The sequence below is a fragment of the Brachyistius frenatus genome, unplaced genomic scaffold, assembly GCF_029030835.1.
Source record: "Brachyistius frenatus isolate BFR_SWC_R1_liver_20210118 unplaced genomic scaffold, ASM2903083v1 Contig_11, whole genome shotgun sequence".
Lineage (NCBI taxonomy): Eukaryota > Metazoa > Chordata > Actinopteri > Embiotocidae > Brachyistius > Brachyistius frenatus.
This window is the reverse complement of record NW_027210610.1, coordinates 1,055,835-1,074,177: the sequence shown is the minus strand read 5'-3', so window position 1 is coordinate 1,074,177 and position 18,343 is coordinate 1,055,835. Positions and strand designations below refer to the sequence as shown.

Genomic DNA, 18,343 nt, shown 5'->3' with positions numbered 1-18,343 from the left:
AACAAGCAAACGCAAACCCTCCTCTTGAGAAAGAAGAAGCTTCAGTTTTAGCATTTCAACCACAAAACTTTTACAAGTAAGCCTTACTTTTCCCTTATTCACAGTGGCGACCATTGCACATGCCCCTTAAAATAACATGTTGTTTTTTTTAGAAAAAAAAAAAAAGACTTTTTATAAAACATAATTATTTGTACAAGGCAAGCAGATAGTAAATGAAGCCAGTTCAGGTCTTTACAGCTGCCTGTGTGTGCTGGCTCCAAAAACACTCCACTTCTATTAAAGTTGATGGGTTAACCCTTAGCAATCCACCGTGGACCAGTCTTTGTCATTTTTAGGTGGGGAGACAGGATCTTTTGGAGTAGACAGCAGGTCGATGGTATCTGCCATGTTGAGGTGGTGTGCAACATCTGAAAGCTGGGAACCTAAAGATTCATTCGAGATGCAGCTCAGCTCTGTCTGTTAAGTTATTTAGCGCCCTTTCAGACAAGCCCACATGACCTGGTGGGTCCCAGTGGATGACTAGTTTCATGATACCAGTATCTTCACTCTACCTTAAAAACAGAGCCGCTACAGCCTCTGAAAGACAGCTATGTCGGGGGAGGACGAAGACGGCCTTCTTCCCACTGGAAATCAATCATGTTAAGAGTCTTGTTGTTAATTGACTCGTTAGAACAGACTAAAGCGTCCATATTAACTCATTAGAGCAGCCATACTGTGGCGGTGCGTCATATATAAAACAGAACCGATGCCTATTTTTCACACGTCCTGCGCCCGGCTTCTGGCTAAAATATACAGGGAAACGATCTGTGATCACATTTGTACTGTATAGTCATAGCAAAAACCCAGTGCAGGCTCTAATTATATCATGGCGACCCTTTACCAGGTGAAAGGCTCCTCCATCACGGTGTGAGTGCCTGCGAGTGTCCGTGTGCCTCGCTATGAACGAGGGTAAACAAAAACCACGTGCCTCCTTTTTGGTTACAACTCATTACTTGCCAGATCTCAAAAATACTATACCGACAGCCTTTATCAAAGAGAAACTCATTGATTCAACGGTAGGACCTGCAGCCGCAGCGCAGCAGCCGCAGCGCAGCAGTTGTGGATACACACACACGCAACCGAGCCGCAGAGGAGCAGCGAGAGAGGCGACGCAAACGGCCGGCAGGTCGTGTGTTCCAGGCCCCGAGTGTGTTTTAGCTTGCTTGCCTTGTTTTTACTAATGTCTCATCCAATCACACTCAGTCGTCAGGGTTACCTCTCACCTGGACAAACTCGGCTACCCACAGGTTTCCACCACACAGTCGGGCATCAGAGACACAGAGATGTTGTATCCATGTTTTTTTCTGCAGTCTGTGATACATAGTTTTCAGCAGATGAAAGAAGCAGCCGTGGATACAACATCGTCCTGCCTGCTTCAGCAGCCATTGGTTATATTTCTATATTAATCAGCCTTTACTCTGTTGTAATATGTTAACCTGTTGCCCACAGGTGGAGATGGAACTTCATTTATATTTTGTACTATACAGACCTGGAGCTGGTAGTTCAGCAGCTATGCAACTATAATTCAAATGTAATTCAATACACTAAATCTGTTTTTGTTTTTTTAAACAAATCTTTTATACAACATCACACCTCGACCTGACGTGGTGTTATGAACACAGAAAACCCACAAATCAACAGAAATATCACAATTTGATGAATAAATAAGAAAATAATACATTAAGACCATCGAGTTCAGTGACGGTGACGAAGACAAACAGCACAAGTAATAAATGACAGACAAATGCTCACAGCGAGGAGGTGACTGCTCGTAAAATGGAAAGGTAAAAAGACTAAATGATTCAGCTCAGCGTTTATCAGAGACGGTTCTGATGGTCCAGAAGTCACAATGTTCTGTTAGACGAGCTCAGGTGATGTGAAGACTAAAATCTGTTTGGTGTCACTGCGCTACTTCAGTGTTAAAAGTACAGGTGCTTTTATATTTTACTCCAAAGGTAATCTGATGGCTACGTACAGTGTGTGTGCACAGATGTGAGTGTCTAACATCCCACAGCATTGCCGTTGACCTCGGTGCTCCTGACCGCGAGGGGGCTCCGAGGGGCCGGGTCTGTTAGAGAGGGCAGGTGGACGCGGGGCGGCTCCATGGAGTTCCCTCTCACTGTGATGTGGTCCCATCCACCCTGACAGACGGCGACACAAGAGAGGGAGACGTTAACCCCCAGACCCTCTGTTTGTTTGAGCACAAACCTATTTACTATCTGGCTTTAAGTACTAAACAAACTCATTTACAGTAAGCTGCTCCTGTCTTCAACAGTCAGAGATACCTTTTCGTTGTTTTATTCTGCTGGAATTTGCACGTGAGGGGTCACTTACTGCAAATTGTTTTTTTCAGTGAGCAGCTAATATTTACTGAACTGTATTTAATGTGGGCAGTGAGTCAGACATACTCTGATTTTCAAAGCCTTGTATTTGGCCCATGTTTTAGAATGTTAACTAATAAACTACATATATTTAGATTTACACCATTTTACTAAGACTTTAGATACAATAAATATTTTCACAATACTGTAATATATTGACTGTATTTAAAGTATGCTCAAACAATTCTGTTGGAGACTTCTGTACTCTAAATATCAATAATCTACTCTGTCAGTTACCATGACAATGATTTTGCCTTCATTATGTTGTCTAATTATAGTCCAGCAAATGGCTAAAGAATGGTGCCTGTTCGGTAAATGTGATGACAATTTCTGATTGCAAATCAAGTTTAAACTAGAGCCCGACTGATGCAGGATTTTTAGCGCCGATACTGATACCAATCATAGGATGTAAACAAATTAATTTACATTATATCGGGCAAAATGTGGTTATCTAACACTTGTAATGGAGGCAGAATATTTTATAGTTTAATGATAAACCTTATGGTCCAAAATGACATCAGTCCACTGAAACTCTGAAATTCCCTGAGTACAAAATGTACTGTTATGTCATGATTATAAATATAAACAACAATAAATGAAAAACCACAAATACAATCATTTCTAAATTACCTCCAGTATCCTTTCTGCATTATGTTAAAAAAAAGTTTTTATATCCCCATATATTGGACAACATATACGCAGATACGATACATCTCTAATTTACACCTCATTACACTGTCATACAGTTTAGTTTGCTTACCCCGATGCCGTAGTCCCACGACTGTCCTTTGGGCTCCATGGGTTGGACTCCGAGTCGATGGCACACTGTCCCGCAGCTCAGACTGTGGCTGCCCTGCACCTTGTCTGCTATGATCCACACCTACAACAACAACAAAATTACCCACAAAACAACATGCAAGGATTCTTTATTAACCAGAATATTCTATGTATCAAAACATGAACTTTGAGACATTTTTGAATCATTGATTAAAGCTCCCTCAGTTATTATTGATAGCTCCAAATAGCTGAAAGACCAAAAAAATAAAGTCAGATCTTCTATTTCCACAAATTACTTTAACTTGCTCATGTATATTTATTTCTTTGACGCCTCGTACCAATTGGACACGAGTGGCACCATAAAAAAGGCTCATCAAAATGGGACCAGCAGTGCGCAGTCCTGATGTCCTGGTACCTACCTGGTCCAGAGGCCCCACAGAGACTTTGCGCACATTGTTAGAGATGTGTTCCCAGGAGGAGCCCTGAGGGTAGCCGGGGGTCACTGCCTGTCGGTACCACAGGTTACCTGGACAGGAAAGCATAGATGTTTAACGGATAATGAATCAGGTATCTGTTCATTTCAAGATGCCCGTGAACATACGCATGCGGCCACTTTACCGTTTTCATCCACAGAGTAGACTGACGTCCTCCCGACAGACAACTGCTTCAGCTTCTGTTTGGCTGGAGAGGGGATGTGGTACCAGCAGTCTCCTGCAGAGGGAGACACAACACATGAAAAGGTAAAAATCATGTTTCCTGAACTCTGATCAGTTTTAAGTAAGTTTTATTGTTTCTGATTCAGAGTTGACAAAGCTGATGATGTTGTGATATTCTTGAGAACATCTCAGTGTCTCCCGCTGACCTGCTGGGCTCTCTGTGGAGACAGATCCCCGGTAGAAGGCAGATCCATCCTTTGCGATGGCCCAGACCTGGCTGGCAGCCCCGATGGAGATGGATTTGAAAGGCTGGTCTGTTCCCACGTGGAGCCACGAGGATCCCTGAGACACCAACAGGAGGCTGTTAGATCAATTACCTCTCAAGTACTTTAAGAGTTTTTGTTGCAAATACATCAGAATTACTTTTCTGGTGTCCATATTTGGCAACTATCAACGAGAATTAAAAACAAAAGTTATCCTTCTACACTTGAAGTTTTGTTTTTTGTTGGTATTTTTCCTTTTTAATTACATTTAAAGACAAATGAACAAATACAAAAAGGAATACACAACAAAAACCACAAACATAGACGATGGCAGTGAATACTTCACTGAAATGCATTTCGGATGAATAATTTTACAAAGTGTGGCCAGAAAGATGAAACATAAATAATGCATTTTGTCAGGCTGTGAACATACAGTATGAATCCCTCTGAGTCCTGAAGCTGAAAGTAATTATCTCCATTACTCTCATGAATCCTTCACACTGAACCTTTAACAGGTATTTTTCTATGACTTGCCCAATCTCTTTCCACTTATCTTTCTACTCAGGTGTAAACCAACATGTTAAATTCTTTGGTTGTGCTTAACTTTCAGGAAGAGATAAACCCATTTATTCAATGGTAGCCTTTCCACCTACCCGAATAATCAAAGTATCTGAATCATAATTGCATATATTCCCAAAACTGTTTATGTGCTTCCTTTATATATTAAATGAAAAATATATAAGATTCATCCTTCCATTATCTATACCCTCTCTATCCTGAACAGGGTCACACCTACAGGCAATTTAGGATCACCAGTTGACCTCACATGTCTTTGGACTGTAGGACCCGGCACAGGACTCCACACAGAAAGGCCAGAGATATATAATATATTCATCAAAATGGTTCAGAAAGGATAAGTTCTGCTGTTTATTTTGATATGTGGTACGTCGTGAGATGATCTAGACTTCGGAGATAATGCAGAGTGTAACAATGACGCAACTTCAAAGTTAATTTAATCTTTGTCACACAGATGACGCACTGGCATTGTTGGGACACTCAAGCCGTGCAGTTTCATAGGATATACGCCGCATCTCTCTATGATGAATACTCGCTACGCAATTCGACCGAGAAGAAGTGGCGGGAATTTGGACTCAATTTACGTCCATTGGGTTCTAAGGGTTAAAGTTAAAACTAAGAATCTGTCTTTTGGGCATTCGATTTATAAACAAAGTAAGAACAGTAGTTGTCTAAAAATGATACCAGTGCTGATAGAGGTTGTGTTGGGCTGTCTAGATGCTGTACCTTTAATTCTTTTAATAATATCTTTCATTAGAAAAGCTGCACCAGGGCTGGGTATTAAGCACCCTTCTACAGTGTAGTAATGTGCGATACTGTGCTGGGTTGTTGTGAGGTGTTTATGGGTGTCTCATTAAAAGGTGTTAAACAGGTTTTCAGTGACTCACAGCGGGTGTCAGCGCGGTGACTCCCAGCCGGCAGAGCACGTCTCCCTTGTTGCTGATGGCCCACAGAGGAACCACGTCCACGCTGCTCTGAGCAGCACACGGCAGGATGGTCACTTCACTCAGAGGGATGGGTGGAACTTCCTGCCAAGGTCCTGTAGTGGTCAGTTTACACTTCCTGTATAGGAGAAAACACACACATTGCTCTCAGGTGTCCTCTATAGTGATATCTGCAGTTAAAGATGCTGCTGCAGCATGAGAGGTGTCAAACGACCCAGAACCAACACAAACCTGAACCACCTCATATCTGCTCAAAGAATTAACCATCCAGTCTGCCAGAAAACCACTTCTGTTTACAAGCAAACATGCCAACCTACTACGTATTACTACAAGTACAACAGACCCCTTTAGACTTTACTGACTAAATAATGAACCGACACACAAACAAACATTACAGATGTCAGGTGTACAGGCCACTTTCAGACCACCGTGTACCCGCTGACCAAACAACACAGAGACTAACAAACATGTGCTACATTTTAAAATACCTGGACCATCGCCTGCGACGCACAAAGTCCTTCATCGTTTTATAGCCGTGATACGACCTGAGTGGAGACACGGGGCAAGAGAAAGAATGAATTGCAGGAAAAAGACATGAATGATGGTAAAAACTACGAGTATGGTGACGCAGCAGATGGGTTTCAAAGGAAACCTACGCTGGGAAATCTCCTGCATATTGCCAGCCTTCTCTGTCTGTCCCTCCAGAGACGCTGTAGTCGACGGCCCAATCAGACACCTGGACACAGAAAACACGGGAAGTGAAACACTCAACGCACCTGAAATTTGGCCACAGAAGAACAAATAGCTTTCAAACTGAAGACCAGGATGGTACCACAGAACTGGTTTCAAATTTTATGTATATGTGTGTGTGTGTGTGTGTGTGTGTGTGTGTGTGTGTGTGTGTGTGTGTGTGTGTGTGTGTGTGTGTGTGTAGCTCTGCCTACCCAAGTCCACTGAGGAGAGGGAGGTCTCATGTTTGTTTTTGTGCACTCATGTAGTCCCGATGCATCACTCCACATGTAGCGGTCCGTCGGTAGACCTCTGGAACCAAAACAAAACAACTTTACATGAGCCACTAATTACGTAACACTTCAAATAAAACTGAATTAGTCATAGGTGTGTTTTGGGCGTAACCAGTGTTTCCATTCTCTTAAAGAGCCAGGTGCACTTACACCTCGGCTGATTGCTGTTATAACTTCAGATATGTTTCATCTGCTTGCGAGCAGATTGATGTAAACAATAACAATCTTTTGTGTTGTATCTTTTTTGTTTTTAATCTTTTGCATGTCGCTGTGTTTGTAACAAGCAGAGTGTACACGCACTGTGCACCCACCTGTGTCGGGACATATTACAATCTTATCCATAAAATAACAGTAAAATGCTGTGCCACTGACTTAAGACCAGGTTTCTGTTGGTCAATCAAAGCAGTGCATCGGTAACCTGATCAAACACACCTCATTTTAAGACCAACACCCCTCATTGGTGTTCAGAGGGGCACAATAATATTTGGGCACCGGGTGTGAGAACGAGGGCTTTATCAGAGAAAAGATGAAATCCAATATTGCGCTGGTTGACCTATGGACACTGCCTGAATCTGCCTGCCTGCCTAGATTGCCAGATTTAACGGTTTATTAGAGAAAGACATACATTGTGTTTGGCTGAATTAATGCTTTAGAACAATCACAGACAGTAACTGAGATCACAAACCTGCCGGCAGACCGAGATTCAGAAAATTTGAATGAATGAACACAAATTATAGCAGCGGTTCTGAAGCAGGATATTGTGTAGCGATGTGGGAAGCACAGCGCAGCTGGAATGATTTAACGCTGCCTCTGTGTTGAAGCCCACTAATGTGGAGAGACAGACTGGATTTGAAAACGACTGGACAGAAAAGGGGCTCGCGATTGACTCGGTGCTGCCTGAACTGCGACGCTCCATTAAAGCTCTGCTTCTGAAACCAGTTTTTAAACTCTGACCATATTTCCCACATTTTATTCTAATGACATGTGAATAAATCTTAAAGGTGAATATCTCCCACTTCAGATTTCCCAGTGTGTACATAGATACCAATCAAATCACTGATTCAGCCATTAGCCTGGTTACTCACGTGTGTTCACATGTACAGTGTGAAATGATAAACTGGCGAGCACCGTACCTGTTGGTGTAGCCGGTGACGGGGTTCCACCTCTGGTTCTCATAGATGTACATATTCTTGACATCCGTCTGTGTGTAAATGTTATCTGTGCTGCTGGCCAGCCCCTGGAAGAAGCCTCCACCGTAGCCTCCGGTGTAGCTCCAGGCAGTGTGGTCGTAGCCGATCCCCCACACCACCCCAACGCTGTTGCACTCCACTGTACGCAGGTGGCCTCCGACCTGACGCCAGAACCTGCACGAAGGAAAGAAAGACTTATAGATGTGGTACAGAAGGGGAACTCTTTTTACACACTCTGGCGACGTGACGGTTATTCTCACATTTGGTCACAGGCTGTGGGGTAAGGCATGGCCTCGAGGGTAGGAGAGGGTTCGCTGACAAAGATGTCCCCTTTACAGGTCAACGACCAGATGGCCTGTTTGGAGGGAGGACACTGGATGTTCCTGGAGTCGCAGCATGACACGCTCAACAATGCCAGCTGGAGAGCAGCAGGGAAGTGACGGCCGACAGAAGGAGTCAGACAGGGAAGCAGAGACAAATGACAAGTCATTAGAGGCAGCAGATTGAAGACAATAACTGAGAGATAGTAGAAATAGAAAAAAAAATGTATGCAAATCCTATGGGCATTTCAACACGGACCAAAATGGATCTTTTTTGAATGGCAGTTATTTTGATCAATAAGGGTGGTAAACTCCAGCCCCTGGCTTGTATTTATAAAATTACTGTTATTTCAATACATTGATGATTTCTTCTGGGAAATCTGTGCAATATAAAAACGGCAAATAAAAAAACCATCTGCCTCTGCACATCACAATTGTTATGAGACATTGATTAATCAAATGTTTTCTGTCTCTCTACAGCGTGGTGAAGGTCACTGACTGCAAGGCCATCTTACAACAAAGTAAGTTTTGGTGCAAGTAGTAGAATGAGGCATCTCCAGAACTTCCTCTGATCAAATTAACAACACAATGGGATTATGGTGCATGGTAACACAGATACTTCTTCCATTGTGGTTTTCTTTCCAGACGTACCCAGTCATGTATTTCCAGCTCTGTGGCTGCAGCCAGTCTGATCGGCCACCTCTGTTTGGTCCGCTCAGGAGTGTAGATGGCAAAAGTGTGTTTGGAGTCATTCAGCACGGGAACCAGGATGGTCACTTCGTTGATGAAGGCATGCAGGTACTGGAGTGAGTGGCAGCAAGGAGAAAAGAAGAGGGGGGAAAAAAGTTGAAATATATGAAAATATTCTGCTTTGGGGTTATGTGGCAGCAGAAGAAAGATTGCAAAAACAGAGAGAAGATTCAATTGAATATCCATAAAATATGAAGAATTAAAGAAATGCTAGCTGAAGTTGTTACAGTCTCATGACTTAAACATTTTTAAAATTGTGAGGGTTTATGTTAAAAAGGCTACGCCTGCAAGATTTCTTAGATCGTGAAATGATCTGCAAGGAGGCGTGGGTTAAAATTCGTGAATCAGCACAGAAATACTCTTAAGTCCCTTTTCCACTGCTGGTACCAGCTCTACTCGACTCTACTTACTTTTTGTACCAGGCACTTTTCTGGATCTTTTTTCCACATCAGAGCTGAGCTGGTACTGGCAGTGGAAAAAGGTCTTAAGAGACTTTCGAGTCTTAATTTGATAAGGCTGGTTTGGTAAGTAGTGATCAAGCAGGTTGCACAAACTTTGCGCATTCCACAATTACTGTGGCATAATTTTAGGTTCTTCAAATAAAAGGTAACCATGTATTTACACTTGAATAAGGGAACATTTGTATAATGTAAGAATACTTTTTTAATGACGAACGTGAAAACACTTGTCTCTCACCTTCTTCTCCTCATAATAGTTGTAATATATGAACAGGATGCCGTCCTTGTTGCCTTCTGGTCCTGAGAACTGCTCCAAGGCAAAATGAACATCGATCCACTTGTGCGGCTTCCAGTCTCTCCACCACTGCATGGTTCCCTTCTTCACCCACACAGACTGCAATGTGTTCAAGTAAAGCAATAAATGGATACACAAGTTAATGAAATTGATTAAAAGACACACACACACACACACACACACGCGCGCACACACACACACACACACACACACACACACACACACACACACACACACACACACACACACACACACACACACACACACACTGTCATAACGTCTCCTAAAACGCACATACCTGTTCAATGGCTTGTTCATAATGTCGGAAATTATCCATCTCCCTCTTGGTCCTTTCACTGAGCTGCTCGAAGATTTGTCTCCGCCAAGCTGCCGTCTGGGCAGGGCTGACTGACAGACTCATGGACTGGAACGACTGGACCAAAGCTGGGTGAAGAAGGATAGAAAAAAAATCAGTGACTAACATCAACACAGGCTTCCTGCAGACATGGAGTCAAAGTGAAATTGAAGGAGCCTCGATTAAGAGTCACATGAATAGTTACTCTGTTGTGTCCTCTAAAACTGCCGGCGACCTCATTGAACTCACATGAGGTGTTTACAGAGCAGTTAAACCAGTTCAGTTGGGAGTGACTGTCCACAGAGCAGCCTCCTCCACTGACCCACGCCCACAGAGGGTGCTCATCTCCCGCATACGGGTCCTCCATGGCGAGGGTGTAGGTGGCCACCGATGACAAGCTGCACGTATCAGATGAGTCCATCACCGCTCCGGTCTGAGCCTGCTGGCTCTGTGCCTCCTCCAGATCCACATTGCTCCACTGGGGATCAAGAGGACCTCCAGACTGGCTCGGGGAAAGAGCTGCACCAGCACAGTGGATTTTGAGCTCTACTTCTGCAGGAACAGTCTCCTCTTCCAGGACAGCAGCGACTGAGGCGACATCTCTGGAGCTCTTCGCCGGTTCTCGGTCAGAGACGAGCTCAGAGATGAAGCTGTCGCTGGTGACCTTGGGGATGCGGGGTTCGGGGGTGTCAGTAGGTGGGCCAGACGGATGATCTGTGGGGGCATCAGCAAAGGACTCTGGGGAAGTGGAGGCGACGAGGCAGCCGGCTTCGTCTGCAGATCGTTTCTCTACGTCTGATTCCACGTCACTCGCTACTGACTGAGCACGCACCTCACCGCAGAAATAACATCCGGCGCTGTGAAACCGAGGGACAAAGAGGAATTTAGTTCATTTGAATATTGCATTAATACTGATCAGTGCACCTCTGCATTTTTAAGTGAAAACTAATGCGTGTCCACGGAGGCCCCGCCCACCTCTGCAGGCTGTTTGCACTGGCGCTGGAGTGGGATCGGTCTCCATCTCGGGGAAGACTGATGGCCTTCCAGGTTTTCCCGCTCAGTTCACTGGAGGTCACTCCCTGTCTGAAGTACAGAGCCCGATCCTCATAGCTAATTGCCCACACCTACACACCACAGCAAGACATTCAGAAAACCTTTACATGACATGAAGACTTGCCGACGTGCTGATAAAAGTATGCAATAATGCCTGGAAGGTTTTGACGTATTTTTGACAGTCATACGCAGGATGTTGTGTCACATGAAATCACCTGGTCGTTCAGTCCGACGTTGATCATGATCATTTCTCCAACCATGCTGATCCAGCCGGAGCCGTGGGGGTTGTGAGAGTTGACGCCACGCCTGAACCACACCTGGTAGAGCAGGAGAGAAGAGTGAGAGATTATCTTGGAACCGAAGAGGTCACAGGTTTGATGCCTGTAAGTTCCACTTGTGTTCATCACCAAACTATCACCCACCTGCTCAAACGCTGTGGTTAATACCAATATAACCGCAGTCTGCTATACTAGTCTGTTCCTCTTTGCTAAGGCAGTTTTCTTATTAAACATGTTGGTGTCGGTGAAATTAGTTGTTCCCAAAACAAAAACCAATCAGATTCTCGACTAAAAGCTTTACATTTCAACCTTTATTAACCACAGGGCTATAGTGCAGTATCAGGTATGATTTTATTTTGTCCATAATCTGTATGATAGCTGTTCTTCTAAATCCAAAGAAAACTGATGCATTTAAAACAAACCAGAAAAAAATGGCAAAACCAAATGTGACGTGGTTTATGAGAAATGTGATCTTATCATGAGAATTATGGAAGCAGTCATCAGTCTAATCATATAATATGTTAAATAACATGAGTTTTATACAGCCATACAGTTGTAAGAGATTGCACTTTGTATTGTGTTGCATAGATTATATTTAAAAAGCATTGAAAGCACATTGAAAGTTCTTTAAGTTTATAAAAAATAGATGAGAACAAAAATATTTTCAGCCCTTTCTGTGGTGTGCTTCATAATGCTTATTATGACTCTCTTCCTTGGGTAGTATTTTTTTAAAAATATTGCAATATTTGCATGAACATTTTTGAGAAAAGCTGTACATGTATTTTTAATTTCAATAATTACAAAAAAACAACCTGCTTGTATTGGATTTAACTTTGTTTCACAGGCTCGCGGCTGTATTTCAGTTATTAAACATCCCAAGTATTTGTCATTTTCTTACTTTGTTGTCCTTGGTAAGAGCCCAGACAACGTTAATTCCAACAGCTACATGTATCGCTCCCACATCCGGACTAGGAGACTCTACCACTGCCCACGAGGTACCTGCATCACAGGAAATATTACTCTCAATACAAAAACACACACACACACACACACACACACACACACACACACACACACACACACACACACACACACACACACACACACACACACACACACACACACACACACACACAGCTCCACTGCTGACCCTGTGTTTACCTTTGGGGCAGTCTCGGTTGATGCCCTCCCTGACGATGAGCTGCCCCTCCCACAGCACGCCCCACACCAGGTCCCCCGGGCCACAACTGATCTGGACCACCTCCCCCGGGAGAAGCATCTCCTCCCATACGGAGCCCTCAGGATTGTGGTGATAGATTCCTTCTCTGAACCACACCTGAATGGAGGAAGAGTGGTAACAAAACAATTTGTATTCAGCGATGGAAGTACAGTTGTTTACGATTGTGAGGGTTTGATCTTCCAGTGGGCATTAACAGTCAAAAAACAACACAACACACCCACAAACACAAAGTGTGTGTGGCTATAAAAGATTAGACGGATATATTAAAAAGTTATTAAAGTTTCTTTTTTTGTTTTTGTTTACAAAGAGCTACAGGCAGCATGCAGCTAAAGTTTAGCAGTACAAATTATTAGGCTTGTATCAACTACGCAGTATCACTGTATATATCACTGTCAAATATTATTGCTCTTTTACCGAGGCAAATACCAGAAAATATGTCAGTGTGCACAAGAACAGTAAAGTACGGCTTTTTCCACCGTTGTCGATTTAATTTGTAATTAACAGTTAACCAAGACGTGCCCAGGTATCCATGGCAAAACGTGCATCGCCATGGATACCTGTGTAAGGTGGGTGTTGTGTGTGTCAGTTGTACCTTGCCCTGCAGGGACACAGCCCACAGTGACAGCCGGCCTCTGGGCTCCTCGTTGATCTCCCAGCCTCCGCAGCTGATGTCGCTGAAGGGATCTGGTAGAGTAGTCTGCTGCGAGGGGATCTGTCCGCACGCACAGGAAGAGAGGTGCAGCTGAATAAACTAAATAGCTGCATCCACACATTAACACACCGCGCATGCACACGCACACGCGCACGCGCACACGCACACACACACACACACACACACACACACACACACACACACACACACACACACACACACACACACACACACACACACACACACACACACACACACACACACACACACAGGATAACACCCACCTTAGCCCAGGTGTCCATGGCTTTGTACCTCCTGTAGCGGAGCCATCGCCTGCGACGGACACAGGAGTTCCACTTCTTGTCTTTGGTGTAGGTGGCAGGGAAATCGATGGCATAGGTCCATCCCTGCAAATACAAACCCCTGACTCATTAATACGAGGGAGGAAGAGACACGACTGGTGCTGAAGGAGGGGGATGCAAGCTTTGAACACTCACCCCTTTCTCTGTGGGCTCTCCTTCGAAGTTTTCATCCGCGTACCAGTCGCCCTCCCACTCCCAGCTGCTGGAGGAAAGCTGAAAGCTGTCCAGAGGTTGGTGCTGCAGACCTGTGATGTCGCTCCACTGCCAGCGGTCGCTTGGCAGCAAACGCTCTGAGAAACCATCGACGGGATTCCAGCGCTGTCAGGAAAACGGGCAGACACACATTTGTAGAGAACACACATGTTACAAGTTGTCTCCAAAGGATGACCGCCAATAAGTGACTGACACAGTGTATCATTTAGCCTTGTAATGTAACTGTAACTAACCACAGGGACACTGATCTAAAGGCTTCTTCTCACACATTTACTGTCTGCCCTTGAAGGTCCCTTCAGCCGCAATCACACATAAATGAAACCTGTATTGTTTTATGCTGTTTAGGATCCACACACAGCATACTTTCATTTTAACATTTTTGAATACTTTAATATGCCTCAAATGTTTTGATATAATGGAATATTCATGGGCAACCGGGAGGTGGGAAAGTTCCTACCCTCAAGTGGGAAAATACGCCACAATGTCTACCGGACTGGGAATATCCCAATAGGAAAGTTGGCGGTTTTTGGTAGCGCTGAGAAGCAGGTTTGACTTTACCAGACATAGGAATGTTTGTGGTGAAGAGAAGAAATGTTACCTAGTTTGCAGCTGTGTTAAAAGTCAGTACATTAAAAATGTAACATCCAAATAATATTGACCTCCTAAGCTCCATTTCTTCCCTGTGTTGGTTTATATGGACAATGGTGAGGTTTTAAGGGGCTGCCATGCTGCCTGCTGGTCAACGCTTTCAACAAAGCAGTGGGACATTGGCAAATGGAAATATTCCCAATTTAGAGCTGCTTGAACACATTACAAGACACCCAGTCAGCTGGTGTTAGCAACAGAGGAAGTGTGACACTGCTATAACAGGATGTTACACTTTCTAATTCAGTCACTTACATTTTCAATTTTATTCATGCAAAAAAACCAAGATATTCACAGACAAATTGAAAAAGGCTTTTAGAGTCGCCTGAAGAGAGAAAATAAAATACAATTTCTTCCTTTGTTTGCTTATTTGTTTTAACCTTGACGTCATGATGTAACCTCTGACACCCTGATTGGAGAAAGATACCCACTTGATTCTCGTAGGTCTCCTCCTGGTAGCGGACGGGAAGGTCGGAGGCGTGGACGTTCAGGTAGATGCTGTTGTCACAGGCGATACCCCAGCAGCACTGCTGAGCCGCCGCCGCCCGCTTGAACTCCATCTGGGTGTCCCGGCACTGCTCCCACTGCTGCCCCGCGGTGGACAGGCTGTAGACCCGCCCATACACATCCACCGCCCACAGCAGGGAGACGGGCATGGCTGCACCTGGGACCTGAGGAGGAGGAAGCGGAAGAGGAGAGTGGGTGGATGTTGATAATATGGCTTTAAAAAGGATGCATTTTTCCACAGTGTATTTACAATATCAGGCGCACTGCAGAATACCAAATGGATGTAGTCATTCAAGTGTGTCACTGAAGCTCATATTCACACCTGAGACACAGATGTTTTTATGGCTGCAGCAAACCGCGATGTGCATCATTTGGTATTTTATATTTCAAACTGTATCTCGGTAAACTGTCGTGCCAACTATTATGGGAAAGTGTAAATAAAGTCCTTTAGGTACTGTATTTTTGTAGTCGAGATCAAAACTACACAAACATTGAGCAGAACTGTATAGAACTGTAAAAAGTATTTTTTTAAATTTTGTTTTGTATTTTCTACAAAAATAAATGAATCAGCACGTCACTTGAGAAAGCCTGAACATACTCCTCTGAATGCAGGCAAAAAAGTATTCGGACAAGATCTGACTGTCAAGGTTAGAGGAAAACCTCTACCATTAATGTGATGGACTAAACTGTGGTTACTTTGCTATTAGCAGCTGTGTGAACAAAACTGACTTCATAAATACAATATAAATTCCCTGGTTAGTTAAAAGAAATTGCAGAAGTAGCACAAGGAAATAGTGAACAGTATTTTTCTGGAAGATTAAAGTGTGTTTTGATGAGATGAGAGCTGCAACATCAGTCAAATAATCGATCAATTTATCAACATAAAATCAATCAGCAACTATTTTTGATAAAAGATTAATCACCCGGAGTCATTTAAAAAAAAAAAAATTAAAAACATGTTAAAATTCTGTGATTACAGCTTCTTAAATGTGAATATTTTCTGGTTCTTTTTTTAGTCCTTCACGATAAATAACTGAATATCATTAAGTTGTGCTGTCGGTCGGCACAAACAAGTCCTTTTAGGCTGTGCTGTTGGCTTTGGGAAACTGTTTTTTTCCCCATCTTCTGACGTCATTAAGACGAAACACGTAATCAAGTAATTAAGAAAACAATCCCCAGATTAATTGATTGCACTCATTGTGATACAACATAGTATAAAACCAAAGTCACCAACATCACAGCAGTAAGTAGCAGGTCACCGTTGTTCATTGAATCTGATTGTCCACATTATGTGTTGAAGTGGCACTGCTCCGTTTGTTTACGTCACTTTTCTTTTCTTTTTTTTTTTTTGATCTATCGCTCAGGTCCAAAGTCTTCATAATGCCAGCAGGTTACTGACCCACGTTATTTATTGCTGCTTGTGCACATGAATGACAGCAGATACACAGTCCATTAAACATTAAACAATGCTTGATGTCACCTCGCAGCTGCTGCTGCTGTAAAGGCGTCTCCTCTGTCACTCACACGCAGCCTCGTTGTACATTCAGCTCACATCGTGCAAATAAAAATAATAATAATAATAATAATAATAATAAAAAAAAAAACACCTCAAGAAGTGCTGACACAACAACGAGGCCACAATAAAACAGCATTTATGTTTGTTTCTCCGTGGCGCTTGTTACTGTGTAAGAAGGCAGCTCTGTATTAGCACCGTCACGTCAACCTTCATGTGGTGCAGGAGTGACAGGCGGAGGAAGGTGAAATGGAGGCTGAAATACTCCAAACAAACGCACACTGCACAGTAAAAGCAACAGCTTTCGGCTTTAGCGACAACACTCAGCTTGCTTTTTGGTTCAGGCTTACAGGCTTAGCTCTCCAGAAATAGCGAATTAACCAGAGTTCAAACACACCCACCTGGAGCTTCCTCTCATAAAGCGTCGTCCGGCGCAGGTGGGCTGTCGCCACAGCTCATTCAGCGAGTGGTAATGAATGCGCAGCTGTCCAAATCATAACGTGTACGCTGGCGGCTGATATTTACATCATAATTTCTCTGCCTTGTCTAACAGGAAGTGCCACTGCCGTTGCTTCTCTCCTATTGGCTGTTTCCACGGCAGGTGTTTCTGTATTTTAATGTCCAGCAGAGGGCGCTGCTGACTCACACTTCACCGACTCATGCTCACAGTGGTGGAAAGAGAGGTTCACTCAAAGTAGGCTATTATGTCAGGTACCTGTATTTTAGTGGAGTATTTCTACTCCTCTATATTTCAGAGGGAAGTAATGTTCTTTTTACCTCACTAATTTGATCTAAAAATTACAGAGACTGGTTAGGCTATTATAAAACACAGCCTATCATCATCTTATGCATCATTAAAGGCCTAGATGTGTTGTTTTTTGTGTCGCATTAGACCTGCTCAAGCCATACAAAGCTCTATTGTGATTTTTGTGAGGTCACCATCAACATGGTGACTTAATAAAACGAAGTAATAGGGAGAGCCCATGAGGCCCTAAAATAAGATAAAAACCTTGAGAGAATAAAAAACCTTCTGAAGTTTGGTGGAGTAATTCCAGATTAATTTAACTCTCTGTAAGAGGCCTTTCGTAGACGCGAGTACTTTTATTTTGTAAACTTTAATTTTAGTTCTCTGGTAATACTTGTGTATTTTTTGATTGAAGGGAATTTTCCTTGTTTTTTCATAGATGGTATTACTTTGAATTAAGGTAAAGGATGGAGAATTCGGCCAGCCCAAAAAACATTTCCATCACAGGAACAATGTCATCATATCTTCACCATAGACATGTGGAAGATGGACTTCAGGGGTCACAAAATGAGGTTTCCAGGGTAACACCATCCAGAGGGGGCAGCTTTAAAGGTCATCTTTCAACAACACATTTAACGGATGAAGCTGAGAAGCTTGGTGGGCATGTCACACTGCTCCGCAGAATAATGCTGCTGAGGTTGTTTGCCTGGAGAACAAAAGAAGATGAGAGCAGATGACTCCATGGAAAAAATAAATATCTGGCTTTCTCCCTATCTGTCTGACCTACAGGTGAATCTGGGGAAGGTACATTTTGGCATCAGGTGTTCTGCAGTCCATCAGAGGGTTGCACTGTTTTATGTAGCCTGTTATGAAGAGCATATTTTCATGCTCGGATTTTGCAGCCTTGCAATAAAAGAAAATGATCTTTCTGATATAGAAGAATGTGAAAAAAAAAAAAAAGAACAAACTCTAAAAGTGAGGGCAGAGCTCCTAAAATCATATCACAGAGTACATGTAATGTCTGGCTGCTGGTTTGAGTCCTCTGGTCTGGGTACTCCGTTCTCACGACTTTCCCACATCAGTTCTTGTATTGTCTTCTTTTTAAAATT

At 43.3% G+C, this 18,343-nt stretch overlaps 1 protein-coding gene across 1 annotated transcript; it reads right to left on the bottom strand.

Moving 5' to 3' along the window:
- Positions 1–1,592: 1,592 nt before the first annotated feature.
- Positions 1,593–17,026, bottom strand: tecpr1a (tectonin beta-propeller repeat containing 1a). Its single transcript, XM_069691349.1, has 24 exons — positions 16,891–17,026; positions 14,901–15,140; positions 13,747–13,929; positions 13,534–13,656; positions 13,190–13,309; positions 12,519–12,693; positions 12,256–12,356; positions 11,295–11,396; positions 11,002–11,150; positions 10,276–10,883; positions 9,970–10,115; positions 9,615–9,770; positions 8,820–8,969; positions 8,109–8,266; positions 7,792–8,022; positions 6,581–6,677; positions 6,293–6,372; positions 6,125–6,181; positions 5,580–5,754; positions 4,060–4,195; positions 3,816–3,908; positions 3,617–3,723; positions 3,181–3,300; positions 1,593–2,180 (listed from the first exon to the last, which is right to left on the bottom strand). The coding sequence occupies exons 2-24, from the start codon at positions 15,123–15,125 to the stop codon at positions 2,040–2,042; spliced, it is 3,633 nt and encodes a 1,210-aa protein (XP_069547450.1). The 5' UTR covers positions 15,126–15,140; positions 16,891–17,026; the 3' UTR covers positions 1,593–2,039.
- Positions 17,027–18,343: the final 1,317 nt, after the last annotated feature.